Raw genomic sequence first — 11,784 nt, forward strand, 5'->3', positions numbered from 1 at the left:
CTCTCTCTCTCTCTCTCTCTCTCTCTCTCTCTCTCTCTCCCTCCTTTCCTTCCTTTCTTTCTCTTTTTTCAAGTCAGGGTTTCTCTGTGTAGTCCTGGCTGTCCTGGAACTCACTCTGTAGACCAGGCTGGCCTCGAACTCACAGAGATGCCCTTGCCTCTGCCTCTCCAGCGCTGGGATTAGAGGTGTGTGCCACCACTGCCATCTGAATATTCCTTGGCACCAGATTCCCAAGAGAGATACTGTGTCAGCTTGCCTTTGCCTACCTCAACACATTGTTGGTCACTGTCCAGCCCCAGCCTGGGGATTTCGTGGTCACATGTCCCTTTCGATGAAGTCAGCATGAAGGAGGAAGTACCGTGACCCTCGTGAAGCTGGTCCCCTCACGGGTCCCTTTCATCAGGAGACAGCCAGGCTTTCCTGCACTGCTGAGGTTGGAACTCTAACCTGACCGCAAGATCAGATACCTCATCTCCCCAAAATACACATGAGAGCACACAAACACACACACACACACGTCATGCGTACACATGCATGCATGCACATAACACCGCTGTTCTGGTTGTCACTCGAGCTGACCAGAGAAGTCTCAGGTAGAACGTGGAAGCTCACTCGGTATCTGTGGTCACCTCTAATGTCCTCTGTCCACTAAGCTAATGTCCATGGGACCTGTGGTTTCTCTTGAGTCCCCCATGTAGTTTATTAGTGCCTCCTTTGGGTGCATTTTGTTAGGGGCTCTTTTAAAGAGAAGTGCCCTGACTGGAACACGGTACACTAGACATGACCTGGATGGTTCCTGGTCCGGCAGGACTCCCCTCTCCATGCTCTGGATATGGCTCCTCCCCTGGATGACCTGGTACATTCACGTTTCCCACAATGCGTGCAGCCCACCTGGTTTGCATTGTGCTTGTGTCCTATTAAGAATGCATTGATGCTTGGAGCCAGATTGGCACTTGTTACCCTCATTTCACCTTGTAAATCATGGACAAAGAGTGGCCCAGACCCAAGTTTAGAGATCTGTAGGAGGCTCACAGAGACATGCCTTTCCTCCTGAGCAGAAGGGGTGGGCCCACCTCCGGGGACTTGAGTAGTGTCTGTTCCCTGTTCCTTAGCCCACACCTCCTGGTTCCCCTGGGGACATAGGAGTCCAAGATTAAGGATGACAGGGGATACTAGGAATGGTGGCACACACGACTTTAATCCCAGCACCTGGGAGGCAGAGGTGGGCAGGTCTTGGTGACTTGAGGCCAGTCAGGTCTACATAGAGAGTTCTAGGCCAGCCAGGGCCACATAGTAAGACTGTCTCAAAAAAAAAAAGTTGAGGTGACACAGGGGAGCCCACAATGGTATGACCCTTTGGTAGCAGAGATAGCCAAGGGAAGTGACCAGCAGAGGAACAGGTGGAAGGCAGCAGTCATGACTATAGGACTTTTGCTGATTCAGTTGCTTATGCTAAGGGCACTGAAGTCACCAGACTTGTCACGCTCAGTACCCTGGATACATTATCTATCATGTCTGATTCTGAAGATGGCCCGTTCCAGTAGTTTTTTTATCAGCTTTTTTTTTTTCTTAAGATGAATATACTAAAGCTTAGAAAATGTCTGTAGTCGCTAAGTTTTTCAAGGTTATCTGGTTATGGTGTTATGCAGTGCCAGCATGCAGCCTGGTTCTCTAGCTCCATGGCCCACGTCTAGTCATCGGTGTGCCGAGGTGTCATGATATACAGCAGTGTCTTCAATTCCCAGCACCCACATGGCAGCTCACAACTGTCTGTAACTCCAGTTCCAGGGGGTCTGACACATGCAGACAGAACACCAGTGCATATTAAATAAATAAATAAATAATAAATAAACAGGGGGCAGGGGAGGAAGGTTTTAGGCGACTTCATAATGCCTTGTCACATGGAGAACTAAAATGGGCCAGAGGTGGCTCAGCAGCAGCTCTCAGCTTGTGCCTAACGCCTCCAGAGCGCAGCGCAGCCTCCTTCCCAGTGCGATCCCCCACGCTTCCTTCCTGCTGACTACCCACCTCTGTCCCTCACCTGCTCTCCTGAAAGAGCTCACACCTCCCTGAGTCTCCAGTACCTCGTCCCTCCCTCTGCCTCCCACTGGATCAAATAAAAGCCACAGCTCCACAGCCTCTCCAGGCTTGTCTGGTAGACCCAGCTGTCCCGACTCCTGGATCTCCCTCCTCCGCTGCCCAGGAGGCTGCCAGAGCCTCCCGTCCCAGATGCTCCTCTCTAGGATGCCCCGCTTGCCCGTGGGGGCCACTCAGGCCCTGACTTTACAGTGGTGTGCCTAACCCTCCTCCCTGTCTGTGCCCATCCAGACCTGAAGGAAGACTATGACCAATGGAGCAGCTTCATCGAAGGCGTTGGACCATCCCTCATCCAAGGGGCCCCACACTATCTGTCTAGTCTATAGGTCGCTTGAGCTGCGTTTCCTCTTAGGAGCTGCCCAAAGATACTTGCAGCCAATCAACAGGACCCTTTTTCCCAGATCTAGAAGATGTAATCAGAGAGCTGATTGGGTAACTGGACTCATGACCCAGTCTAGCTCTGAACTTATTACGTATTGAGGATGACCCTTCTGAATGGCAGACATTACCACTATAGTTGGCTTGTATTCCGTGCTGGGAATCAGACCTGATGTGAGCCACTGTGCCTGAGTTGAAGACTATGAAGTGCTTATGTGCTAAGGACCTGTTCTCAATGACAGTGGTCCCCACCTTTGTACCGGGTCCTATTTGCCTTAAGTAAGAACAGTGTCTACCTGCTGGGCTGAGTTCTCTCTCTTGGCTTGGGCCATTTCTACGGTTCTGGCCATGCAGTTTACCACGTGGAATCCATACCAGTAGGTGCCATTCCATCTGTGCCACCACAACCCCATAGCCAGTCTTTTTGGCCCCAGGCAGAGCCCCATGGAGCCTGGATATGACAACTTGACTTGGCTAGCCCACTCTCTCACCTTGGGCAAGTGTTGCCTCATGAAGCCAAAGGCCAGAGGGAAACCTTAGGGCTTCCAGCCCTGCCTGGTGCTCTCCACCTGCCCCCTCTCTCTCCAGGTCACTTTGGACTGTCATGCTTTCGGAGCCCATGTGGGGCAAACAGTATTGTCCTCGGAACACAGACGCCAAGGAGCCCCTCAGAAGCTCAGTGTCTTTGAGGTTTCGCAAGTATGTCTTGTCAGGAAACGTCCTGAGTAGGTTGAGATGGGCAGGAAACTATTAACAGAGCTGAGCTGCCCTATGCACGGGCCACAGAGGACACCGGGTTGACCAGCTCAGCTTGGGGAATGTCCCTAGAGAGGTCTGAGGTCAGCTTCGTCTCGCCTCTTACTCAAACCAGGGAGCTTGAGTTGTATGCTTTGTTTTGTTTCTGGTTTTGGTTTGTTTTTTTTGAGGCCATCCCTCAATTTAAGTCAAGGAACCGATCCAGTCTGCTTCATCCTGTTTCGTTGAATATTGATGCTCATGTTGGCCTAACGACATGCTGGAGTTCTGCCTGTTTAATTGACATTAGAGTGAGTTGGAGAGCCATCTGGAAGTGACTTTTCTGATTTCCTTTGTTTGCTAATCATGTGTGCCCACACAGAAAAAAAAACTGAAGACTTCCCAGAGTTCCAAGCTCTGTGGAAAGGCCCCCCTAGGACTGTGTCGCTGCCATATAAGATCTGTCCCCTGAATCCAAGGACGGAAGAGCCGCAGAAGAACAAGTACAGATCAGAAGTGTTTCTCTGCACAGTATTCCAAGGTCAGGGCCACTGAATCGATCCAGAGAGGTGTCACACATCAGGAGGCCCCTCAGGCATGGCTTTGCAGCCCCACAGCTGAGCTTGGCTCCAACGCTGCATAAATCGGAGCAGATCCTGCCCATCTTCCCAACCTCAATTCCTGCATATGTAAAATGAGGGCCTGCGTTAGGAACGGTTGGAATGATTGAGTGGAGGGTTGGGTGACCCCTGGGTTATTAAATGTGCATTTCCCACGTCCCACACACATGCTTTCTAATCGCTTGAATATTAAATGTTTACAAGTCAGAATGTCCCATATGATCTCTACCCTTCAAAATTTGTCAAAATATGATTGTTGGCCCACTCACTGTATGATTAAAAGGTCTATATCCACTCTGAAGTCGCTGGCTGGCTTTCTTCTTCTATAACCCATGGAATTTCTTTCCAAGAGCACATACAGGTCTAAAATAGGATCCTCTAGCTCCCCCCCCCCACGTGGGGACCAGAGTCCCCAAGTCCCCACAGGCTACGCTAAGAAGATGCTATCTTGGGCCGGTTCTAGGAGCCCTTGTGACCTCACTTTTACCTGAGACCCCAAAATAATGCAGGCAAGAAGCTGTGAGGATGCCCAGGGCTTCCTGAGACAGGACCCCTCTCCACTCAGCTCATTCGGAGTGGTCCACGTGTCCAGCAGCACCAGACAAGGGGGATCTGCTCTCTAACAGAGCTATTCAATAAGTCACAGAAACCATTGCCACTGAGACGGTTGTCTGCATAAAAAAACTCACACAGGTGCGGGGCGTGGTGGCCCACGCCTTTAGTCCCAGCACTTGGGAGGCAGAGGCAGGTGGATTTCTGAGTTCAAGGCCAACCTAGTCTACAGAGTGAATTCCAGGACAGCCAGGGCTACACAGAGAAACCCTGTCTCGAAAAACAAACAAAACAAAACAAAAAACCCAAACCCAAAACCAAAACCAAAAACCCACACAGGCTTGTAGTGGCACACAGCTTTGATCCCAGTGCTTGGGAATCAGAGGCAGGTGGATCTCTGTGACTTTGAGGCGAGCCAGTCTACAGAGGGAATTGTAGGACAGCTGGGGCTACACAGAGAAATTCTGTCTTGAAAAAAATTATCATTTTATGCTAATTTGTTATGATATGACTTTTTCATTTGTGAGCCAAGAGTGTTCTCTCTCTCTCTCTCTCTCTCTCTCTCTCTCTCTCTCTCTCTCTCTCTCTCTCTGTTTTTGTTGTTTTGGTTTTTGGAGATAGGGTTTCTCTGTGTAGCCCCTGGGGTGTCCTGTGTAGACCAGGCTGGCTCGGAAATTTTAGAGCTCACCCTGTCTCTTCCTCCCAAGCGCAGGGCTTAAAGGCATAGTCACCGCTGCCTGACAAGAATATAGAATTTTTTTTTGTATTCTCCTATGGCTATTGAGATCATTCTAGCTTCACATGGTAAGTGCCTGATGGCTACTGAGGGCTCAGAAAACAGCTACCACCCGTTGTTCCATTTATCCTTTCAGACCTGGTAGGCTAGGTGTCCAGGGCAGTCTCCGTTTAAATTCTCATTCTGATGGAGTGGCTGCCAGAGTGCAGGAGGCCCTGGGCTCCATCCGCAGCATGGGCAAAGACAAGCCAAAGGTCCCGTCTCATTCTAATCTCTCCTCACACGAAGCCATTCCTTCCCTCAGCCATTGTGTCCTCTGCCACAGGCATAGGTTCTGAAACATCAGCTGGTCAGCAGGAAAGGTGGAGCTGTAGTTAAGAACACCTACCGCTCTTACAGAGGACCAGGGTTCTTGTTGACAGGACCCTGGGACTGGCCTCACAGCCCACGGCATTAGCTGCCGGATCTGTCGGAAACATGGTCCTCGTGTCAAAAATCCCAGCCTGACAAGATGGTCTGCCTAGTGGAGAGAACAAACCAGTTCGTTAGGAGCCCTGGGTTTTTGATTAGTTTTTTAGATGTTATGAACATGTGTTAACTATACATGATAGTAGGTTACATTGTGATATTTTCTTTTGTTATTTTTAAATTTTTTCTTTTGAAACAGGTTTTCTCTACTTATTATTATTACTACTATTATTATTACCTGTGTGTGTATGTGTGTGTGTGTTGTATGTTTGGAAATCCCACTAAATGCAGGATTCCACAGAAGCCAGAAGAGAGCAGCTGACCCTCTTGAACTGGAGTTACAGATAGTTGCAAGCCACCACCTGGTGACATGAATTGAACCTGGGTCCTCTATAAGAGAAGCCATGCTTTGATTGCTGAGCCATTTCACCAGCAATATAACATTATAATATTTCATTATAACATTTTCATATGTATATAAATAAAATATACTTTTTCAACTAACTTGACAGACACATACCCCTGAGCTCCCAGGAACTAAAGCACCAACCAAAGAGTACACACGGTTGGGTCCATGGCTCCACTACATGTGAGCAGAGGTCTGCTTTATCAGGTATCAATGGGCGGGGAGGCTCTTGGTTCCGTGGAGGCTTGATGCCCCAGTGTAGGGGGATGCTAGAGGGGTGAGGCAGGAAAGTGTGGGTGGGTGGAGGAGCACCCTCTTAGAGACAAAGGGGAGGGAAGATGGGATGGGGGTTTATGGAGGAGAGACCAGGAAAGGAGATAACATTTGAAATGTAAATAAATAAAATAACCAATCAAAAAAATACATATAGCCGGGCATGGTGGCACATGCCTTTAATCCCAGCACTCGGGAGGCAGAGGCAGGCAGATCTCTGAGTTCGAGGCCAGCCTGGTCTACAAAGTGAGTTTCAGGACAGCCAGGGCTATACAGAGAAACCCTGTCTTGAAAAACAAAACAACAACAACAAAAAATATACACTTTTCTCAGTCACTCACAAATATCCCCCTCCCTTTGATGTCTTTACTCTTCCCAACTAGTCCTCTTTCTGTATTGATGGTGCACGTGTGTGTGCATGTGTGTGTGCTCATGCATGCCTATTGTGTGTGTGCATGTGCATGTGTATATGTATGTCCACACATGCATGGTGTGTGTGTGTGTGTATGCACATGTGCATGTGTTTCCTGTCTCAGTGACTTTACTGCAGATCTCTTACAGGAGCACAGGTAAGAAGGAGTCATTTCCTAGAGCATGGACAAGCTGTCTGTGGAGACACCACTGAAGAAAATGTCTCCCTAGATTTTATGGAGGCACAGGGTTTCCCAAGCCTCTTCCCAGACCCACTGGGTTCTTGATCAGTCCCTTGTCACCCTCTCTCACTGTGTGTCCTGGGTGTGTGCTTCTCTGTTGACTCCAGCTTTCCTCTCTGTGTACCAGGATGCAGGGAGGTAGCTGTTGAGCTGGCTGGTGTCTGAGGCCCCTTCGGTTCTGTCTCTAGATGCCAACAGTATACAGGATGCCCCGTTCCCATAGAATCACATGTATTTCTTCCCTGTTTGCTCTCCCCAGCCTCTGTTTACTCTTCCGGCATCTCTTCATTCCCTAGCCCTCCCTCGGGGTGCTTTGATGTTTCCACGCATCTCAATACCACTAACGCTTCAGTCTGGTCTACCGCTTCCAGCCGGTCTACCTCTTCAATGAAGTGTCTTGATTGCGTTCAGTTAACATTTGATCTCTCAGCCTCCCGCTCCCGGGAGAGCTGTGGTCCGGACCGTATTGAATGTTACACTTTATTACACGACTCCAGGGCCCATCTGTTGGAGGGGAAAGAGCATCCTCCTGTTGACTGACATGCGAAGCAGGAATCGTGCCCTCTGCCCCCTATCAGCTTCTTGTTCCCTACCCAGACGTGCAACCAGCTGGTGCTGGCCCGGCTCTCTGATGTCTCCAGCAGCTGCCCCTCTTCCTTGTCTTCCAGCCCTTCCCCAGATCCCAGCTGCGGGGCCGGGACAGAGCCAGAGACAGTCCAGGCCTCGCAAAACTCCGGGAGGCCACAGACAAGGAGCATTTGAGAATTAGAAGAAGGGCAGAACTGAGCACAAGTCACACCAGTCTCGAAAACGAGGGAGAGCAGTTTGCCAGCTTCTGTTTCCCATCTTGCTCTCATCTAAAAAAAGCTGCTTAGAAACACGGGCTTCCTCGAGCTGTGAAGCCAGATGGCCCCGAGACACTCAGCTTGCCCGGTGCGCATGCGTAATTATTCATCTTCGCAGACTCACGCCCAAGACTGAATTCAGACACAGACACTTTTTTGCTGTTTGATCTGGAGCCAGGAGGCCCTCCTGAGCTTTTGTTTCTTTTTCAGTAAAGTGTGGTGACTCGAGTGGGTCCTGCCCACCTTGGGGTGTTCTTGTTGGGACTGGATAGCTAATATAAAACACAATGGCCTTTGCTGACTACAGAGCACTGGACAGACAGACAGACACACATTGCCGTTCAAATAAGACGCACCAAATTTCGCATTTGCTGGGATGAGCCATTACTTAGTAAGTACTTCTCTTCTGTGCCAGCTACTATGCTAAGTACTTTTTGCACACTGCACCGTTTAAGCCTAACCTCATTCCCATAAGACACTGCATTTGTTCCCATTGTTTGGATCAAGAGAGTAAGACTTGGAGATCTACTGGACCAGCCAAGACACCAGCATCTAGGGGGAGGGGACCAGGATTTGGACCTAGAATGTGGGCTCCGACGACAGTGCTTTAGCTCCTAACCATCCCGTTCCACAGAAAGAAAGGTTCTCAGACTGGGTCAGTGAAGCACCAACTGTGCAAGCATGGGCACCTGAGTTTGGATCCTCAGCCCCCGTGAAAACGCCAACTGTGGGGGTCCATGTCTGCAACCCTGGCGGCGAGGTAGAGAAGGTGGATCCCAGGCTCACTGGCCGGTCAGCCGAGCCAGCCAGCCAAGCCAGCCAGCCGAGCTAGGGGATGAGAGATCCTGTCTTTAAAAAGGCCGTGAAGCTCAATAGAGGAGAAGATACTGCATCAACCTCCTCATACATACATACATGCACACATACATACATGCATATGCATCGACCCATATAGGCATATATGCACCACAACATAAATACATAAATTAAAAAAAATATTCTTGTATCAGCTGAAATAACATACACCTCTTCTCCAGCTAAATGTATTACCGGGTCTGTTCATACAAAGAGCTGTTTCTGTTGAAAACACCATGAGGTCCAGGCAGTAAAACAGCAGTAAAAGACAGGCTTCACCCATCTGTCACTCATCCATCCATTCATCCATCCACCTGATATAATAGGAGTGTCTCCACTAGCTGAGGGAAACACTACTTAGACTTGCTTGGAAATTAGTGATCTCACAGTTCTGAGTAGTATGCCCTAGACGTACGTACGTCAGACTCACTTGGGAACTGTGGACAGAGATGCTGAGGACTCATCTGGGGTTCTGGAGATGCTGGTCCCAGAGGATCTGAGGTGGGCCCAGATGGATGAGATATGCAGACACTCAGCTGAGGTCAAGACCCCTGCAGTGACTTAGGCCAATTGACCTCATTTTAGGGAATAAGAGGAAGTCCTAGAACTCAGAACAATGACATTTTAGAATTGGAAGGAAAATTGGCTGGTAAAAAAAAAAATCATCCATGAAGAAACCAGAGTTCGTAGATATAAACTCGGGTTAAAAAATCTCAAGTTATGCCGGGCATGGTGGCGCACGCCTTTAATCCCAGCACTCGGGAGGCAGAGGCAGGCGGATTTCTGAGTTTGAGGCCAGCCTGGNCTACAGAGNGCCAGGACAGCCAGAGCTACACAGAGAAACCCTGTCTCGAAAAACCAAAAAAAAAAAAAAAATCTCAAGTTAAAATCTCGGGTTAAGCCCGTGGCTCCGTTGGTGGGGTGCTTTGACTGGCATTCCCCCAGGGTCTGTGGAAACAAGCAGCCCCCAGATCTTCCAGCTTATAGACTACAAACATACTTTAGAGACACTCCTGACTGCCCAGGTTTTGTTCACACACACACACACACACACACACACATTTACTGTGATACCCACAATTTCCAGTAATTGTATCTTGGAACCTTTGTGTAAGGAAGAAGCCTGGCCTAGGAGGTCTGGAGAGTTAAAGCCGATCCCTGCACTGGGGCTGGGACTGCGCTCACAGAACTGAATCTAAAGGCTTAGGAGGGCAAATCAACATGTAAGCCTGCTGGGCTGAGCGCTGTCATCGGGGGACCCACACTGCTCTGGTGTGGCACAGGTGACCAGTTGCAGCTTAGCGGAGGAGAATGAGATCTTAAAGAGCATCAGGTACCAGAGCCTATGAGCCAAGCCTCGTGGTAGACACCTGTAATCCCAGCATGCAAAAGGGGGAGGCAGGAAGATGATTCTTACTGTCATGGTTCGTGTTCACTATCAATTGAACCAGGGAGTCACGAGCGACAATACTCTTTGCACCCCTGTGAGAAACTGCCTAGGTTAGGTTAGTCGCTGGGTGCACTGGGAGTTAGTTATCATTATACTGATTGGCATGGGAAGACTCTCCCGCTATGGGGAATGCCAATCCCTGGCTGGGATCCTGGATCCTGCGAGTCTAGAAAGGATGCTGGCCAAAATCGTATTATCCCTCCCTCCTTGCCTCCTAACTCTGGATACCGGGTGAGCATCTGCTTCAAGCTCCTGTATCCCCGGTTGCCCGTCACCCTGGACTGTACTCGGGCCAAAATAAACTCCTCCCTTAAGTTGCTTTTGTTGGGATGTAGTGGCACAGAAACAGGAAAAGCAACAAAGGGAGCTACATAGTAAGTTCAAGGCCAGCCTGTGCTACCTGGAACCCTGCCCCCCAAAACAAAACGAATGTCACTACTTGAGTATACTTGGTATGTTTATTATCTATCAAGACATAACCAATTGTCCCCAAATTTAAGAATGTTCTTTCACCCTCTCAATGGATCAGCAACCATGGAATAAATAGCTGGGTTGTTCTGACTGATCATCTCCTACGAGGCTGATTTTCCCTGTCATCATCTTACAATGTGGAGTGTCCAGACTTAGCTGCTGGCTTCTTCCAAAGCAAGCGATTAAGGAGAGAAAATGACAAGAACACTGGGATCCAGGAGAATAAAATGCAAGCCACAATCTTTTTTCAAATGTTATTTTACATTATTGCTATGCATGTGTATGTGTGTACATCTGAGATAGTATGAATGCCACGGGCAAGCAGGTGCCCACAGAGGCCAGAAACGGGAACCTGATTCCCTGGAGCTGGAGGTACAAGAGGTAATGAGTCACTCAGCATGGGTGCCCGGAAATGGAACAGGAGTTTTCTGGAATAACAGGACACGCTCTTAACTGCCGAGCCATCTCTCCAGTGCTTTGAGATCTTTTGGTTTTTTAAATTTATTTCATGGGACGGTGGCTTGTGGAGGTCAGAGGACAAGTTCCCTGGCAGTTGGTTCTCTCTCTTCATCGTGCCGGTTTCAGGGAGGAAATTTAGGTCATTAGTCTCAGTGACAAACTCCCCTACTCATCGAGCATGAAGTAGGCCTCAACTGTCACCCCCAGCACAGCACACATTGCACACATTGCAGAGATGGGTCCTCCATGGCTTTGGTGAACAAGATCATGGCGACAGCACTAGGTCCTGGTGGGAGCATCTCGGGGTCTGGCCACCACCCCCACAGTATTGAAGATGGACAGAGTGTTGTAGCGGAGGAGGCAGAAGAGATAACATGTAAAAGCAGAGGGTCGTCCGAAAGGCATGGCCTCTTCAGGACGTCGTGGCTGGTGTGGAGAAACAGATGAACATCAGTGGTGCAGGAGGCTTCTTAAGGAGCCGGAGATGATCTGCTGCTGTAGCCAGGGCCTCCACCCACAGGCCAGTGTCCTCACTGCCAGTCAGAACTGGGATCTGGACACCAGGAAAAGAGAGGTAGAGAGAGAGCAGAGGAAGGAGAGACAGAGACAGGGCAGAGAGACAGAGAGTCAAACAGAGACAGAAAGACAGAGGGAGACAGAAAGACAGAGGGAGACAGAAAGACAGACAGAAGGAGACAAAGCATATCAATTGTCTTTCCACAGGTGCCATCTAAACATCTGCCCTTCCTTCCTTCCTTCCTTCCTTCCTTCCTTCCTTCCTTCCTT

General features: G+C 49.3%; 1 protein-coding gene across 5 annotated transcripts in view; it reads left to right on the forward strand.

Moving 5' to 3' along the window:
- Window positions 1-4,131, forward strand: part of Pafah2 (platelet activating factor acetylhydrolase 2) — a 31,281-nt gene extending 27,150 nt beyond the window's left edge. For 4 of the 5 annotated variants that reach the window (XM_021159495.2, XM_021159491.2, XM_021159494.2 and 1 more), the window contains exon 11: window positions 3,064-4,131. In XM_021159495.2, coding sequence (XP_021015154.1) covers window positions 3,064-3,164 — 101 coding nt within the window. In that variant the 3' untranslated portion in view covers window positions 3,165-4,131. Of the gene's footprint in view, window positions 1-2,328 lie in introns of all 5 variants that reach the window. The other variant, XM_021159493.2, reaches the window with a different exon arrangement.
- Window positions 4,132-11,784: the final 7,653 nt, after the last annotated feature.

This window comes from Mus caroli, chromosome 4 (genome assembly GCF_900094665.2).
Source record: "Mus caroli chromosome 4, CAROLI_EIJ_v1.1, whole genome shotgun sequence".
In the NCBI taxonomy this organism is placed as follows: Eukaryota; Metazoa; Chordata; class Mammalia; order Rodentia; family Muridae; genus Mus; species Mus caroli.